The sequence below is a fragment of the Chelonia mydas genome, chromosome 1 (genome assembly GCF_015237465.2).
Source record: "Chelonia mydas isolate rCheMyd1 chromosome 1, rCheMyd1.pri.v2, whole genome shotgun sequence".
In the NCBI taxonomy this organism is placed as follows: Eukaryota; Metazoa; Chordata; order Testudines; family Cheloniidae; genus Chelonia; species Chelonia mydas.
Window position 1 is genome coordinate 173,347,379 of NC_057849.1, and position 13,524 is coordinate 173,360,902.

The 13,524-nt window shown below is 42.2% G+C and overlaps 1 protein-coding gene and 1 long non-coding RNA gene across 3 annotated transcripts in view; one reads left to right on the forward strand and one right to left on the reverse strand.

The window, feature by feature from the left end:
- The window catches only part of LOC122464106, a 78,299-nt gene extending 69,920 nt beyond the window's left edge, over positions 1-8,379 (reverse strand). For both annotated transcript variants that reach the window (XR_006287987.1, XR_006287988.1), the window contains exons 1-2: positions 7,723-8,379; positions 5,327-5,444 (exon numbers count right to left, since the gene is read on the reverse strand). This is a non-coding gene — a long non-coding RNA (uncharacterized LOC122464106). The remainder of the gene's footprint in view (positions 1-5,326; positions 5,445-7,722) is intronic.
- SAMSN1 (SAM domain, SH3 domain and nuclear localization signals 1) overlaps positions 1-13,524 on the forward strand; it is a 114,517-nt gene that overhangs the window by 53,362 nt on the left and 47,631 nt on the right. The window contains exon 9 of the mRNA XM_043538352.1: positions 806-1,182. Within this exon, the coding sequence (XP_043394287.1) occupies positions 806-1,182 (377 nt within the window). The remainder of the gene's footprint in view (positions 1-805; positions 1,183-13,524) is intronic.

Below are 13,524 nucleotides of genomic sequence, written 5' to 3' on the forward strand. Positions count from 1 at the left end.
TATCAGTCCTTGAGTCAATAGCGGTAGGAGGTGCTAGAGAACACAACAATCTGTGGCCCAAGAAGTAGGTTATTGTTGCAACACACCTGATTGCTTGGAGTATCCCAAAGTTGATGCCAAGCAGGTATTCTAAAGCTGATGCTGAACCCAGGTTATTTTCAAGTGCTTTCACAAGATCACTGATCAGGTTGTATAGCCGTTCTTTGTCTAAAGTGCAAGCATCAGTGTGGACATGTGGTGCATTTATGTGTAGGATTATTCTGAAACTAATCCCAGCAAAATGAGTTGAGACCATTTAATGAACTGCTGGCCCAGCTGGATCAGTGATGCCGTAAAACCACATGAGGAAATTCAGGGTTCAGCAGCTACTTTGAGATTTCCATGCATAGACTATGAGTAGGTGAATTATTCAGGAAAATATTCCGGTCTCTGTCAATTTGTCTCCTAAACCAAACTCACACATTGTGTGAGTATTGCATCATAATGATGTTTGTATAATGAAGTCACCATATTCAATGCAGAAATTACCATTATAATGGCCCTGTTGGAACCAGCAAAATTCTCCAGGCTTCTGAGGGAGCAGCAAGACATTTTATCAAATGGAAAATAAATCCTGCTTTGGACAGAGTCATTAACCTATTAATCAGTCTTTTCCATCTCTCTAATTGCCATTATTCTTTGAGTTTACAGAGTTTTTGATTGCTTTCAGTATATACAACTCATTGGGCAGCATTTCAAATGAGAGCAAATACTCTGACTGCAAATGCAACAGGTTGTAAAAAGAAAACCTTTTACATTTTTAAAGATCCACCTCAAGACTCCTGTCTCTCTGAAGAGGAGGAGGAAGCACTGATTTCCTGCATGAAACTAACCAAGTCCCAGGAGAAGAAGGTCTGGAAAGACAATGCTAGGCGAAAGGAAAAAACTGAGACTAAAGCAGATTTTATTTCTGCTTCGTTGGGAAGATCTTATACTTCCAGATTGAGCAATACAGGAAATATTTCCATCCATTCAGAAACTGAATTTCAGCTATGGAGTGACTGGAAGCCCTTTCCCAATAATCAGCTCTGCCCATGTGATTTCGTGATCTCAAAAATAGAAAAGTGGGAAAATTGTACTTGTTGTTCTCATCATCCGCATCTTACTTGCTCCGTCACTGATGTGGATCTTCCATATTCATGGGTAAGTGGTTTCCTTTACAATTAAATATGTCAGCAGTGGAAACTTATTGAACATCAATTTAAGAGTCGCTTGAATTTAGCACATGGTTGTCAAAAGCGAAATAATGAGGGGGGGAATTCAAAAGGTCAAATTCAGATCTGATGTGAACAGATGAACTCCATTTGAGTTGCGTCCACTTACACCAAGTTTGGATTTGGTCCAGGATATACAACTTGCAACAACATAAATACCAGTGGTGTAGTGTTTGAATATTTTACACCACCGTGTGATCTACCAGGGTGTTTAAACTTAGGATCTTTCTATATGTCTGTACAACAGTATATTGGATTCTTCAGACATTCTCATACGGCGTGATCCAAAGCCCACTGAAGTCAATGGGAGCCTTTCTATTGACTTAATGGGCTTTGGGTCAGGCCCTTAGCAGTCACTGTAATGAGCTCCAGAATTCTATCCAGAGGAATATCCGCAAGCGGTGCAATTGCCAGCGGTAATGTTTGTGCCCTTTGTATCAGGAGGGACCTGATTTTGAGGAAACTTTTGTGGCTCTCAGGGATTCATGCAGCCAATGCTAGAGATGCAGAGTTTGATCTCCATTTGGAATAAGCTTTTTTTAGAAAAGATTGTTTTAAGGGTTGTTTAAGGTTGCAAAGGCCCAGTATTGCATGGGGATGGAATGGTGCAGGGAGCTTTCCCTTCCCTTCACTGCTCACATTTCAGCACCTGCACTTTCCACAGAGCGGGGATTGTTCCCTGCTAGCATCTACTGAGCTACTAGTTGCTGGAAGAGGTGCTGGGAAGAACCAGACGGTGGCCTCTAACCCTCCCTGCACCATGCCCATTTACTCATATTGTACTCGGGGTAGAGTCTGGTTCTCAATGTGCAGTGAACACAGCCCTGCGGGAGCAGAGGCTGCTGCTGCCATCGCTGACGCAGTGGCCAGAGGGACACCCGGGTAACTGAAATGTTAGATCAAAGACTTCAGCCTTGTTTTGGATTATATTGAAGACAATGTGAGGTTTTCTTTACTACATTTTTTGTTGGGAATGCTGTAGACATGCCTCATTTAATATGAACATACCTGGAAACATCGGTGTCCTTTTAAAAAATTCTGTCTACTTTTTACACAAACACGGTGGTGGTGGTGGTATTCTTTACCCCAGTGAGGTTTGTTCAGCCAGGGTCAAGGTCAAGTGCCAGCAAAAGTTGTTTTTGATTTCAGTTTTTGCGGGGGGGTTGTTATTGAGCCATCTGCTTTCTTAATTAATAGTTTTCTCCCTGATTTTAATTTATCTTTGTGGGCTTAGACTCTTTAGATTCAGATTATAGAAGAGAGTGAGACATCTCATTCTCTCCATCTGCATCCTACCAACTGGCTCAGAAAAAGATTACAAGGATTAGATTTTCGGTTTTGCTTTTCAAGAATTAATAGACTCCAGAAGTGACTCTTTTGCATGTGAAGGGATCAGATTTAGGGGATGATGTGGAGGGCAATTTTGATGTTGATTTATCTATAACAGTAAAAATAGTGTATTTGAAAATATTGCCTTCAACCCAACTTATAGTTAAGGAGTTTTTATTTTATTGGCTTGGCTTGGCTAATATTCTCCTGCCTTTGGTCAAGTGTGAGGTGGAACAGACAGACTGAACTAATTGTCCTAAAATAGATGTGGTTGTGCCCTGCTTTAATGGGACAAGAGGAGGGGAAGGGGAACACTCTACATGCAAGACTAAGTTTCCAGGACTCGTTTCAAATAGACGTGCTGTCTCTGATCTAGTTTGGGGACAGGAGAGCACCTACATTTTAGGTTGGATGCAGTGTCATCCAACAATGCCTTGGATATGTATGCAAACTTGGGGACCTCAGCTTTACTTAAATCATGAATGGTTGGTGCCTAATTAAATAGTGGCCTCATTAGTCAGCATGAAAGACAGACATGAATCTCAATCTGACACCCTGCCTTCCTGAGAGATAATGAACAAAAAAACCGAGTGGAACCAAGACTAACTCACTCCAGGTTTTCTCTTCTGAGTACTTCTCCTGCATTGTCTCTTCTTACTCACTACCTCAAGTTTCAAAACTAAGTGCCCCTCTTCCCAATTCTTCTCATCCCCAATGCATGACAATGTTATTGTATCTTCTCAGCCATTTTAAGATGGCCTTCAAAGTGCTACAACTAGGTGGCAGAATAAGCAACTCTAGGACTGACTACAAAGGGTACTCATCTGCTGTCACAGCAAATCTGTACCTCACTGACCCATTCTATCCACTGAGTTCTCCCACAACCACTAAATCATAGAGAAACCCCAACCACATGGAACCCCTCAAACTCCTCTAGCTAAACTTTCCCCTGTCCTTCCTAATTTAGTCCATAGTAGAAGCATGCCTTCCTCCGATTCTTTCCTCTGTGGGTGTCAGAGAGGGAGAGAGAGAGGGAGAGAGAGAGAGAACTAGGATCTCATGTACTGAGCTTTATTATTATATGAAGGCTTATGGAGGCTCATTATGTAGCATCGGAGCACTTTCAGATTTCAGTTCTATAACAACGTAATATACAACCACATGGATGAATAGCTTCATTATCAGTCTATAGCTAAAGCACCATCTGTGCCTCTTCCACATGAGTTAACTTAGACACAGAGTGTTTTTCTGCATTGTTTACCCATTGAAAATATAATGGGAAATAGAGCAAAATTTTGCTGGGGAAAACACATCACCTTTGTAGCTTTTTGGAATCTCAGATGGTTTCTATGTGCAATTATTGATATCAGCGTGCGTCCCTGGAAAGATGTTATTCATAGAATCTATTATTCCTTCCTCCTTAAGTGAAAGTGTAGTATATTGCAAAAATTAAAAGGTACCTATAGACACAGAAACTACTTTAACACTGGGCTGTAACACTCATTTCTCTCCTCAACACACTTTGAAGTAGTGTTGCGTGCAGTAAATACTGTAATGTTAAGTGTCAGCTGAAAAACAGGGTGGAAAAATGATCAGATGCCAGTTTAATAAGCACTTGACCTTTACGAGGGTGGTAGTTCCTTTCTTTTGGTCTCTCGCTCTTTCTCAAGCTATTCCACCAGCAAAAGACTATGTCAATTGTTTGTGGCTTAGATTTTTCTGAACACTTTGTGGATTACTAGAAACTCTTCTTGTGCTATTTATAATTTTGAAATCTTGCTCTCCAGACAGGGCAATAGTGTATTTAGAAGTGTCACGTCCGGAAAGCAGTGATCATAGCACTAGGGTTAACCTCCAGTTGTTAAAAAAAACAAAAGTTTTTTTGTTTGGTATTTTTTAACATAGTCCCATAGACTGTATTCAATACAGGATAAAATAATTGCTTTACAAAATATGTTATACTATTTATTTATAGAAGTATTTTGATCTTGGACTTGGACAAAACAGTAGCCCAGGTATTTCTTTGAAGTATATCCTTCTAATGTCACACTTGCGCTACTAATATATTCTTGTATGGGTAACTTTTATAAGATACTGTAATGGACCATCATGTGGGATGCTATCATGAGTATTGTGGTATACCAAAAGTTTTCAGACAGCTGTGTGGCTAGCCTACTGTGACCGGGTCCCTGGGGTGAAACCTGGACTGTGGGACTGCTGAGCCCTCTATCCCACCAACCTGGGCTGGCCCTCACACTGTTATGCTGATGTCAAGTTACAAGCCTCTGGCAGGCACTGCACTTACACAGCCATCCACAGGCAGGGACATACCCTACTGTGTTACATGAATGATCTCCCAGCCACTCATGAACCAACAATAAAGAGACGCCAGGCAATCCCCCCACTCCTCAGTCCCGCACTCCAGAACTGTATCATCTTGCACTGGTCAGAAGCCTGGCCAGTATAAGTTCATTACCCAGTCTGCCCCTCCCTCAATATGGAGAGGACACACACTAGCCTTTGTAAACTGAGCTGAGATTTCCCATGCACTTCAACCAAAAGACACTGTTTTAGGTAAAATATAAAACAGATTTATTAACTACAGAAAGATAAATTTGAAGTGATTATAAGTGGTAGGCTTAAAGGTCAAAGTTAGTTACCCTTAGGAAATAAAAATAGAAACATGCATTCTAAATCCTAAACTCTTAGTCTAAGCAAGAGTTGAATTATACAGCTTTTCTCACCTTGACAGATGGTACAAGTAGGTTACAGTTTCTCAATACACAGACTGGGACTCTTTTCCAGCCCGGGACCAAACTTCCCGAGTTTAAACTCTTTGTCTTCCAGATGTGTTTCCGGGTGCTGAGATAAAGGGGAAGGTAAGGGGGAAGAGGAGTAAGGCCAAGTGATGATATCACTTCTCTTTTATACTTTCTTCCAGCTTGCTGGAAAGATATTTGCTGTGACATGGGTTAGTCCACCCGCAACGTGTACATGCCTTCTCTGAGAAGTTTCTAGGACAGTGGATTGTGTGTTGATGAGCCATTAATCACCTGTCTGGCTCCTTTGATGCAGCTGAAAGGCTGGCCTGTGGGCATTCCTGATCTCACAACATTTTTCAGAAATATATATATGTCAATACTTGGTAGCCTGGTGTATAATGACAGCACCATACAATCCCACAGAATATTAATATTCAACAGATCAGTGCTTTTAAAATGATACCTCACAAGGCATACTTTGTACAAAACATATCCTAATTATATGCCAGTAGTGACTACGGCGGTTCCGGGGTGCTACTTTGAAGTACAGAATGTCACACATACCAAGTACATTGTTGTGAAAGACAGTGTGGTCCATTGTGTAAAACAGTGTCCTGGGATGCAGAAGATTTGAGTTCTGTTCCCTACTGTGTGATTGAGCTGCTGTATAAGTCACATAATCTCTTTTAGAAAGTTTTTTTATTCACTTTCCCACAATTGGGGTAAATGTATGAGATCCCGGTTATTACAACAGTGGCTTATTTTTCCCCACCTGCAAAATGAGAATAATAATGCTTATCCACCCTTTTGCAAGGTGCTTTGAGATCTACAGCTGGAAGTGCTAAATAAGTGCTAAGTATTATTATCTCCTTTGTAATATACTTTGAGATATACAGATGAAAAGTGCTACATGAGAAATAGATATTGTTACTATTTTATTATATGATTAACTTGAAGGGAGGCTTCTTCATACACTTTCCCCTTATACTATAGACTGGGTTTCCCAAAGTTTGAGGCTGCTTTCCCTCCTGTGCACCCCTGGCAACCTCTGGCCTTTCTTCTCCCAGGACCAGTTCTACTGGTCACCACGGCCACTTTCCAGCATCTGTCCTGAGCCTTTGTTAGCAATACTATGTAGTTGCACAGCTGTTTCTCTGCTGACCTGCTTTCCTTCTCAGCCCTGCTCACAGCCACTACCTTGGCCTAGCTCTCCCAGTCTTCAGCTGCCATCATGCTTTTCTTCCTGGCTTTCCTCCCCTCTCCCTCTCCCCCCCGCCCAACACACACACACACACACACACACTCACACACACTGCCTGCAGCAAGTTCTTGGCTGCTTCCTCCAGTTTTCTACTCACATTCTGGCATTGTCCCCTGTCTGTCACTGTTGTCCCTGATGCAAAACCTGTTTACGTATCACTACTGCTACAATGACCAGTGTCTCCCACAACACACCTTTCAAGATCCATGGGTCCTACACAAACCTATCACAACATCTGATGTACTAAATGCCCCAATAACAACTATGTGGGTGAAACCAGACAATCACTACACTCTCAAATGAACTAACACAGAAAAATGATAAAAGGCAAAGACATCACATCACCTATGGGTGAAGACTTCACAAAGCGATCACTCTGCATCTGACTTCTCAGTCCTCATCCTCAAAGGAAAGCTGCACAACACTTTCAAAAGACAAACCTGGGAGCTTAAATTCATAACTCTGTTAGACACTGAAAACCATGGACTAAAGAGAGACATTGGATTTATGGCTTATTACAACAATCTGTAACCCACTAAACACCAGGGTGCCATCTCCCCCGGTCCCCTCCAACTTTATTTTCTCCTTTTCCCCCCTGTGACTGGAGAGGTGTTAATTGGCCACTTCACCTTGATTGGTCCCTTGAAATATGTGTTAACTACTTATGCTAAACAATTTGTTCCATCTTATATGTAGCTGCACTCTCAGGGTAAGTCTTCAATATCAACGTTAAAGCTCTGCCACAGGGGCGCTTTAACGTGGCTGTGTCGTCATGGCACCAGTCACTGTAATAAAACTCACCCCCCATGAGGGGAGTAGCTCCCAGCACTCAGAGCGCGGCCCCCAGCGCTGGTGCACTGTCTTCACTGCCACTTTACAGCGCTGAAACTTCCATCGCTCAGGGGGGTGTTTTTTCACCCCCTGAGTGAGAAAGTTTCAGCGCTGTAAAGTGGCAGTGTACACAAGGCCTAAGTACATGTCCCAGACCTGAAGAAGGGCTTTGTGTAAGTTGGAAAGCTTGTCAACACCAACAGACATTGGTCCAATAAAAGATATTACCTTACCCTTCTTGTCTCCTTAATATCCTGGGACTGACACTACGACAGTGCATACTTACCGTTCCTGATCATCATGGTTCTTGTAGGTGCTACCTATTAGTTAAGTTCTGACGTGGGCCCCTGGCTGTCTTGTGGTGACCAATAACGCGATCATTATCCTCCAGGTCATTGTAGCGGGTGCAAGGCATCCAGTAATGAACGGAGAAAAGAATATGCACTGTGCTGCAAAATTTATTTTAGCAAGTTGAAAGCTTCCAGTTCTGCTTTTTGGCTGTCTCAAGCCCAGGGGACATTTAAGAGAAAGATGTCTACATCATTGCAGACAAGTTAGTATTTCCTGTTGAGCAGAACTGTGGTTTGTTTGTTTTTTTATAGTTTTTTGGCTGTGCATTTTCATAAGGTACTGGGCCATCAAATTGGTTGGGTTTTTTTTGTTTTTTTTTTACTTCTTGTCCCTGTTGATTGCTGTAGGCCTGCACATTGCTTCAAAAAGAATTCCAGATTAAATTTAGAATTCTTAATTGGCATGCACGTACCTGACATATTGGGAAATCTAAGAAGATCTTTTCTGAAATACACATTTTAAAACTGGGTAACTAAAGAGCGGGTATTATTATAATAACTGTAGTTACCCCAATTTCAGGAAGTAGCTAATATTTCTGAGCTGTGGCTATTACTTATTTTTATTACAATAGCACCCAAAACATGCTAAACTCTACACAGGAAAAAGGGCCAGATTTTCAACAGGTGTAAATCTGTGATTTCATAGGAGCTATGCTGATTTATACCAGCTGAGAATCTGGCCCACAGTCTCTGCCCAAATCAGCTAAAAGACGCACAATCTGGTGAAGTGTGGTTGCCAGGGCTACAACAGAAAACAGTCAGGATGATGTTAGGTGTGTGTGTTGTGTTTTTGTGCGATGCTTATTTGACTGGGTTGTTTGTGGGTAGAAACTATCCCACTGTCCCCCTAGTTAGTTTTTGTTAATTCCTGACTCAAGCCTCTCTACAGACTCATAATGATCATTGTTTTTTATTCAAACCCACTAAAATCCTAGCTATACTCCCCCATTCCTCATGATCGCCCTCCTCATTCCCTCAACCCAGCGTCTCACCCTGTGTCCTAGCCACAGAATTAAGTGACTAGTGCCTTCATGATGTCCTGGACTGCAGAGTGTGATGGTGATCTGATGGGAGCAGGTGAAATGGGCAGAATGTCTATTGCACAATCCAAAGGCACATACAATTTGCCTGCTTTTGGATTTTGTTCCAAACTCAAAACACATCCTAGGTCTCTCAGAAATGTTATTAAGGTGTTCTAATCTTATGAGGGAATGGGGCTGATTTATGCCTAAATGTGGTGTCAGTTCCCTGTGAAATGTGTGGGATTTGCATGGTTTGGATACTTAAATGGATGAAAAATCAGGAGTTGTGACTGGTTCGGTTGGAGTTCGGGGCTCCTGTAAACTTGAATCAGAAAATAAGGTGAACCCATTAGAATTGAAATCAAAGATCTGCATGAACCCAGCAAACAGAAACTACTGAGTTTCACATAGCTTTAATATTTCCAGTGCTTTGAAATCTGCAGCCCTTGATTTTGTTGCATATCGGTGTGTGTTTGTTTAAGAAGATGTAGTAGCTGTAAGTTTATAAATGCTTTTTGGCTTGCTTCAGCAGTATACAGAAAATGAGTGCAAATCACCACTTAACACGCAAAGCCCAATTTACTCAGGCTCTGTGCCAGGAACTAAGTGGGTAATGGGGAGGGTGCAACTCACCCCACGATCCATGGGTGTGACACTGTAACACATCTCCGCAGACACTACTAAGCCCTTGGGGCTTGAATATCTGCTGAGTCCCCTCTACATCTCCAGTACAGTGATTTTTGGCCACTTTTCTGCCTAGTCATTATGGGCCAGGCTGCATCATCTCCATTTGCGTTGGCCCACCTCCCTCTGTGGTTACGCTGCTCACACAGCCCCACTGTGAGATTTAGGGGATGTGGAAGACATGGCGCCCATCCCTCATCACCAGGGTGAATCTCACCTTATGGTTTTGGGTATTTTTAAATACCTTCCTGAGATTTTCCGAGCCACCTAGGGGAGTTAGACACATTATCCATTAATTTTAATGGCAGATATGTGTGTAAATGACTGAGACTGGACCTTTTCTTTTACATTCCAGGACCATGTCTTGGAAATTTTGTATTGCTAGTGCTGCTAAAATAGAATTATAATTAAGAGATTGTATTTACAGTAAAAAGAAAAGGAGGACTTGTGGCACCTTAGAGACTAACAAATGTATTTGAGCATGAGCTTTCGTGAGCTACAGCTCACTTCATCGGATGCATTCAGTCAGCTCTCCAACACCACTTTCTACAAGCCATTACCCTCTGATCCCACTGAGGGTTACCAAAAGAAACTACCCCATTTGCTCAAGAAACTCCCTGAAAAAGCACAAGAACAAATCCGCACAGACACACCCCTGGAACCCCGACCTGGGGTATTCTATCTGCTACCCAAGATCCATAAACCTGGAAATCCTGGACGCCCCATCATCTCAGGCATTGGCACCCTGACAGCAGGATTGTCTGGCTATGTAGACTCCCTCCTCAGGCCCTACACTCCCAGCACTCCCAGCTATCTTCGAGACACCACTGACTTCCTGAGGAAACTACAATCCATCGGTGATCTTCCTGAAAACACCATCCTGGCCACTATAGATGTAGAAGCCCTCTACACCAACATTCCACACAAAGATGGACTACAAGCCGTCAGGAACAGTATCCCTGATAATGTCACGGCGAACCTGGTGGCTGAATTTTGTGACTTTGTCCTCACCCACAACTATTTCACATTTGGGGACAATGTATACCTTCAAATCAGCGGCACTGCTATGGGTACCCGCATGGCCCCACAGTATGCCAACATTTTTATGGCTGACTTAGAACAACGCTTCCTCAGCTCTCGTCCCCTAATGCCCCTACTCTACTTGTGCTATATTGATGACATCTTCACCATCTGGACCCATGGAAAAGAAGCCCTTGAGGAATTCCACCATGATTTCAACAATTTCCATCCCACCATCAATCTCAGCCTGGACTAGTCCACACAAGAGATCCACTTCCTGGACGCTACGGTGCTAATAAGCAATGGTCACATAAACACCACCCTATACCGGAAACCTACTGACCGCTATTCCTACCTACATGCCTCCAGCTTTCATCCAGACCACACCACACGATCCATTGTTTACAGCCAAGCTCTACGATACAACCGCATTTGCTCCAACCCCTCAGACAGAGACAAACACCTACAAGATCTCTATCAAGCATTCTTACAACTACAATACCCACCTGCTGAAGTGAAGAAACAGATTGACAGAGCCAGAAGGGTACCCAGAAGTCACCTACTACAGGACAGGCCTAACAAAGAAAATGACAGAACGCCACTCGCCATCACCTTCAGCCCCCAACTAAAACCTCTCCAATGCATCATCAAGGATCTACAACCTATCCTGAAGGACGACCCATCACTCTCACAGATCTTGGGAGACAGGCCAGTCCTTGCCTACAGACAGCCCCCCAACCTGAAGCAAATACTCACCAGCAACCACACACCACACAACAAAAACACTAACTCAGGAACCTATCCTTGCAACAAAGCCCGTTGCCAGCTGTGCCCACATATCTATTCAGGGGACACCATCACAGGGCCTAATAACATCAGCCACACTATCAGAGGCTCATTCACCTGCACATCTACCAATGTGATATATGTCATCATGTGCCAGCAATGCCCCTCTGCCATGTACATTGGTCAAACTGGACAGTCTCTACGTAAAAGAATAAATGGACACAAATCAGACGTCAAGAACTATAATATTCAAAAACCAGTTGGAGAACACTTCAATCTCTTTGGTCACTTGATTACAGACCTAAAAGTTGCAATTCTTCAACAAAAAAACTTCAAAAACAGACTCCAATGAGAGACTGCTGAATTGGAATTAATTTGCGAACTGGATACAGTTAACTTAGGCTTGAATAGAGACTGGGAGTGGATGGGTCATTACACAAAGTAAAATTATTTCCCCGTGTTTATTCCCCCCTCTACCCCTCACTGTTCCTCAGATGTTCTTGTCAACTGCTGGAAATGGCCCACCTTGATTATCACTACAAAAGGTTCCCTCCCACCGCTCTCCTGCTGGTAATAGCTCACCTTAAGTGATCACTCTCATTACAGTGTGTATGGTAACACCCGTTGTTTCATGTTCTCTGCGTATATAAATCTCCCCACTGTATTTTCCACTGAATGCATCCGATGAAGTGAGCTGTAGCTCACGAAAGCTTATGCTCAAATAAATTTGTTAGTCTCTAAGATGCCACAAGTCCTCCTTTTCTTTTTGCGAATACAGACTAACACCGCTGCTATTCTGAAACCTGTATTTACAGTAAGTATTTTTTTAAATAAAACTGCTAATGTCAGTTGTACTGTTTCACTGACAGCTTGTTGTAAGGGAAAGTTCCTGTTTGCCTCTGTTACCAGATTTGCTGGCTTTGTTTCCTACATAGTTACTTGGTTCTCCTGAGCTACAGCCAGAAAGAAAGGGAAGTGATTCCTGAATTGTAGTCATGGGTCTATTGAAGGGAAATATAATAGTTGGGAGTATTTTGTGGAAATTCAGCATTTCATGTGCTTGCTCTTTGTGAATGTTATGAAAATTTGCAATTAAAAAAAAAAGATGAAGGACTGATACCTGCTGCATGAAGCATGATTGAGAGTCAAATTTTAATTAAACTAAGTGCAGCTGCTGACAAAGTACTGCCAATGGAATGTACAGCTTCCCCTTGGCATCTTCTAGAATTGTCAAAATGATGCACTGATGCATACGCAAAAGAAAATTAAATGTTGTCTGGCTAGTATTTTACATACGTATGCTATTATAATGCTGCCTTTCCCTGGATCATTTTCTGTTGTCAGTCTGGTATTTTATTACTGACTTTTGGGGGATTTTTCAGAAGAACAATCTTTTTATGGTAGATCACCTCTCCTCTGATTTTGCAAAATGAAGCAGCTCTAAAGAACTACACATCTATCTTTGGATGCTATGCTTTGCTATCACATTAAATTCCTAGTTTTGACCAATGAGCCCACACCGTTTAAGGCTTATCTTCCTATGGTAGCCTGTCTCTTTAGATACAGTTCACCTCTGTACAATGGGCTTAACTGCTGCAACTTGTTCCTCTGCACAGGGGTAAATTTTAAACGTATGGCTTGACGTGACGCGAGGCCTATTACAGTCAGTGGCAAGTGATGCAGGATCTTAAGGTTAAGGCCTACAAAGTGCTGAAGATTCTGCCCCTGATTCAGTAAAGTACCTAAGCACTGATTCAGAAAAGCATTTAAGTATGTGTTTAAGTCCATCTTTATTCAGGATTACATTTAAGCATATGTTTAACTGTAAGCATGTCTTTAAGTCCCATTGGATCCTAGTTACTCTCTTTATTGGACTGATATTATTATGCTTTAAAATTTTGCCCTCAAGCCTATGGTTTAGGATAGGTGCTTCATAAATTGTATTGTGAATTGTGTATCTCTTGCAGAACTAATGTAGAAATGTAGGAGAAGTCACGTGATACCAACGCTGAGCAATGGTGTGAGAGGTGCAGAGAGGATTTCCAATGCCAGGATAAGTCAGGAACATTAGTGTAAGGGCACCAGCTTAATGGATATTGTGTAATTAATATGCATAAAGATCATAGAATCATAGAATAACAGAGTTGGAAGGGACCTCTAGAGGCCATCTAGTCCAACCCCTTGCCCAGAGCAGGACCAATCCCAACTAAATCATCCCAGCCAGGG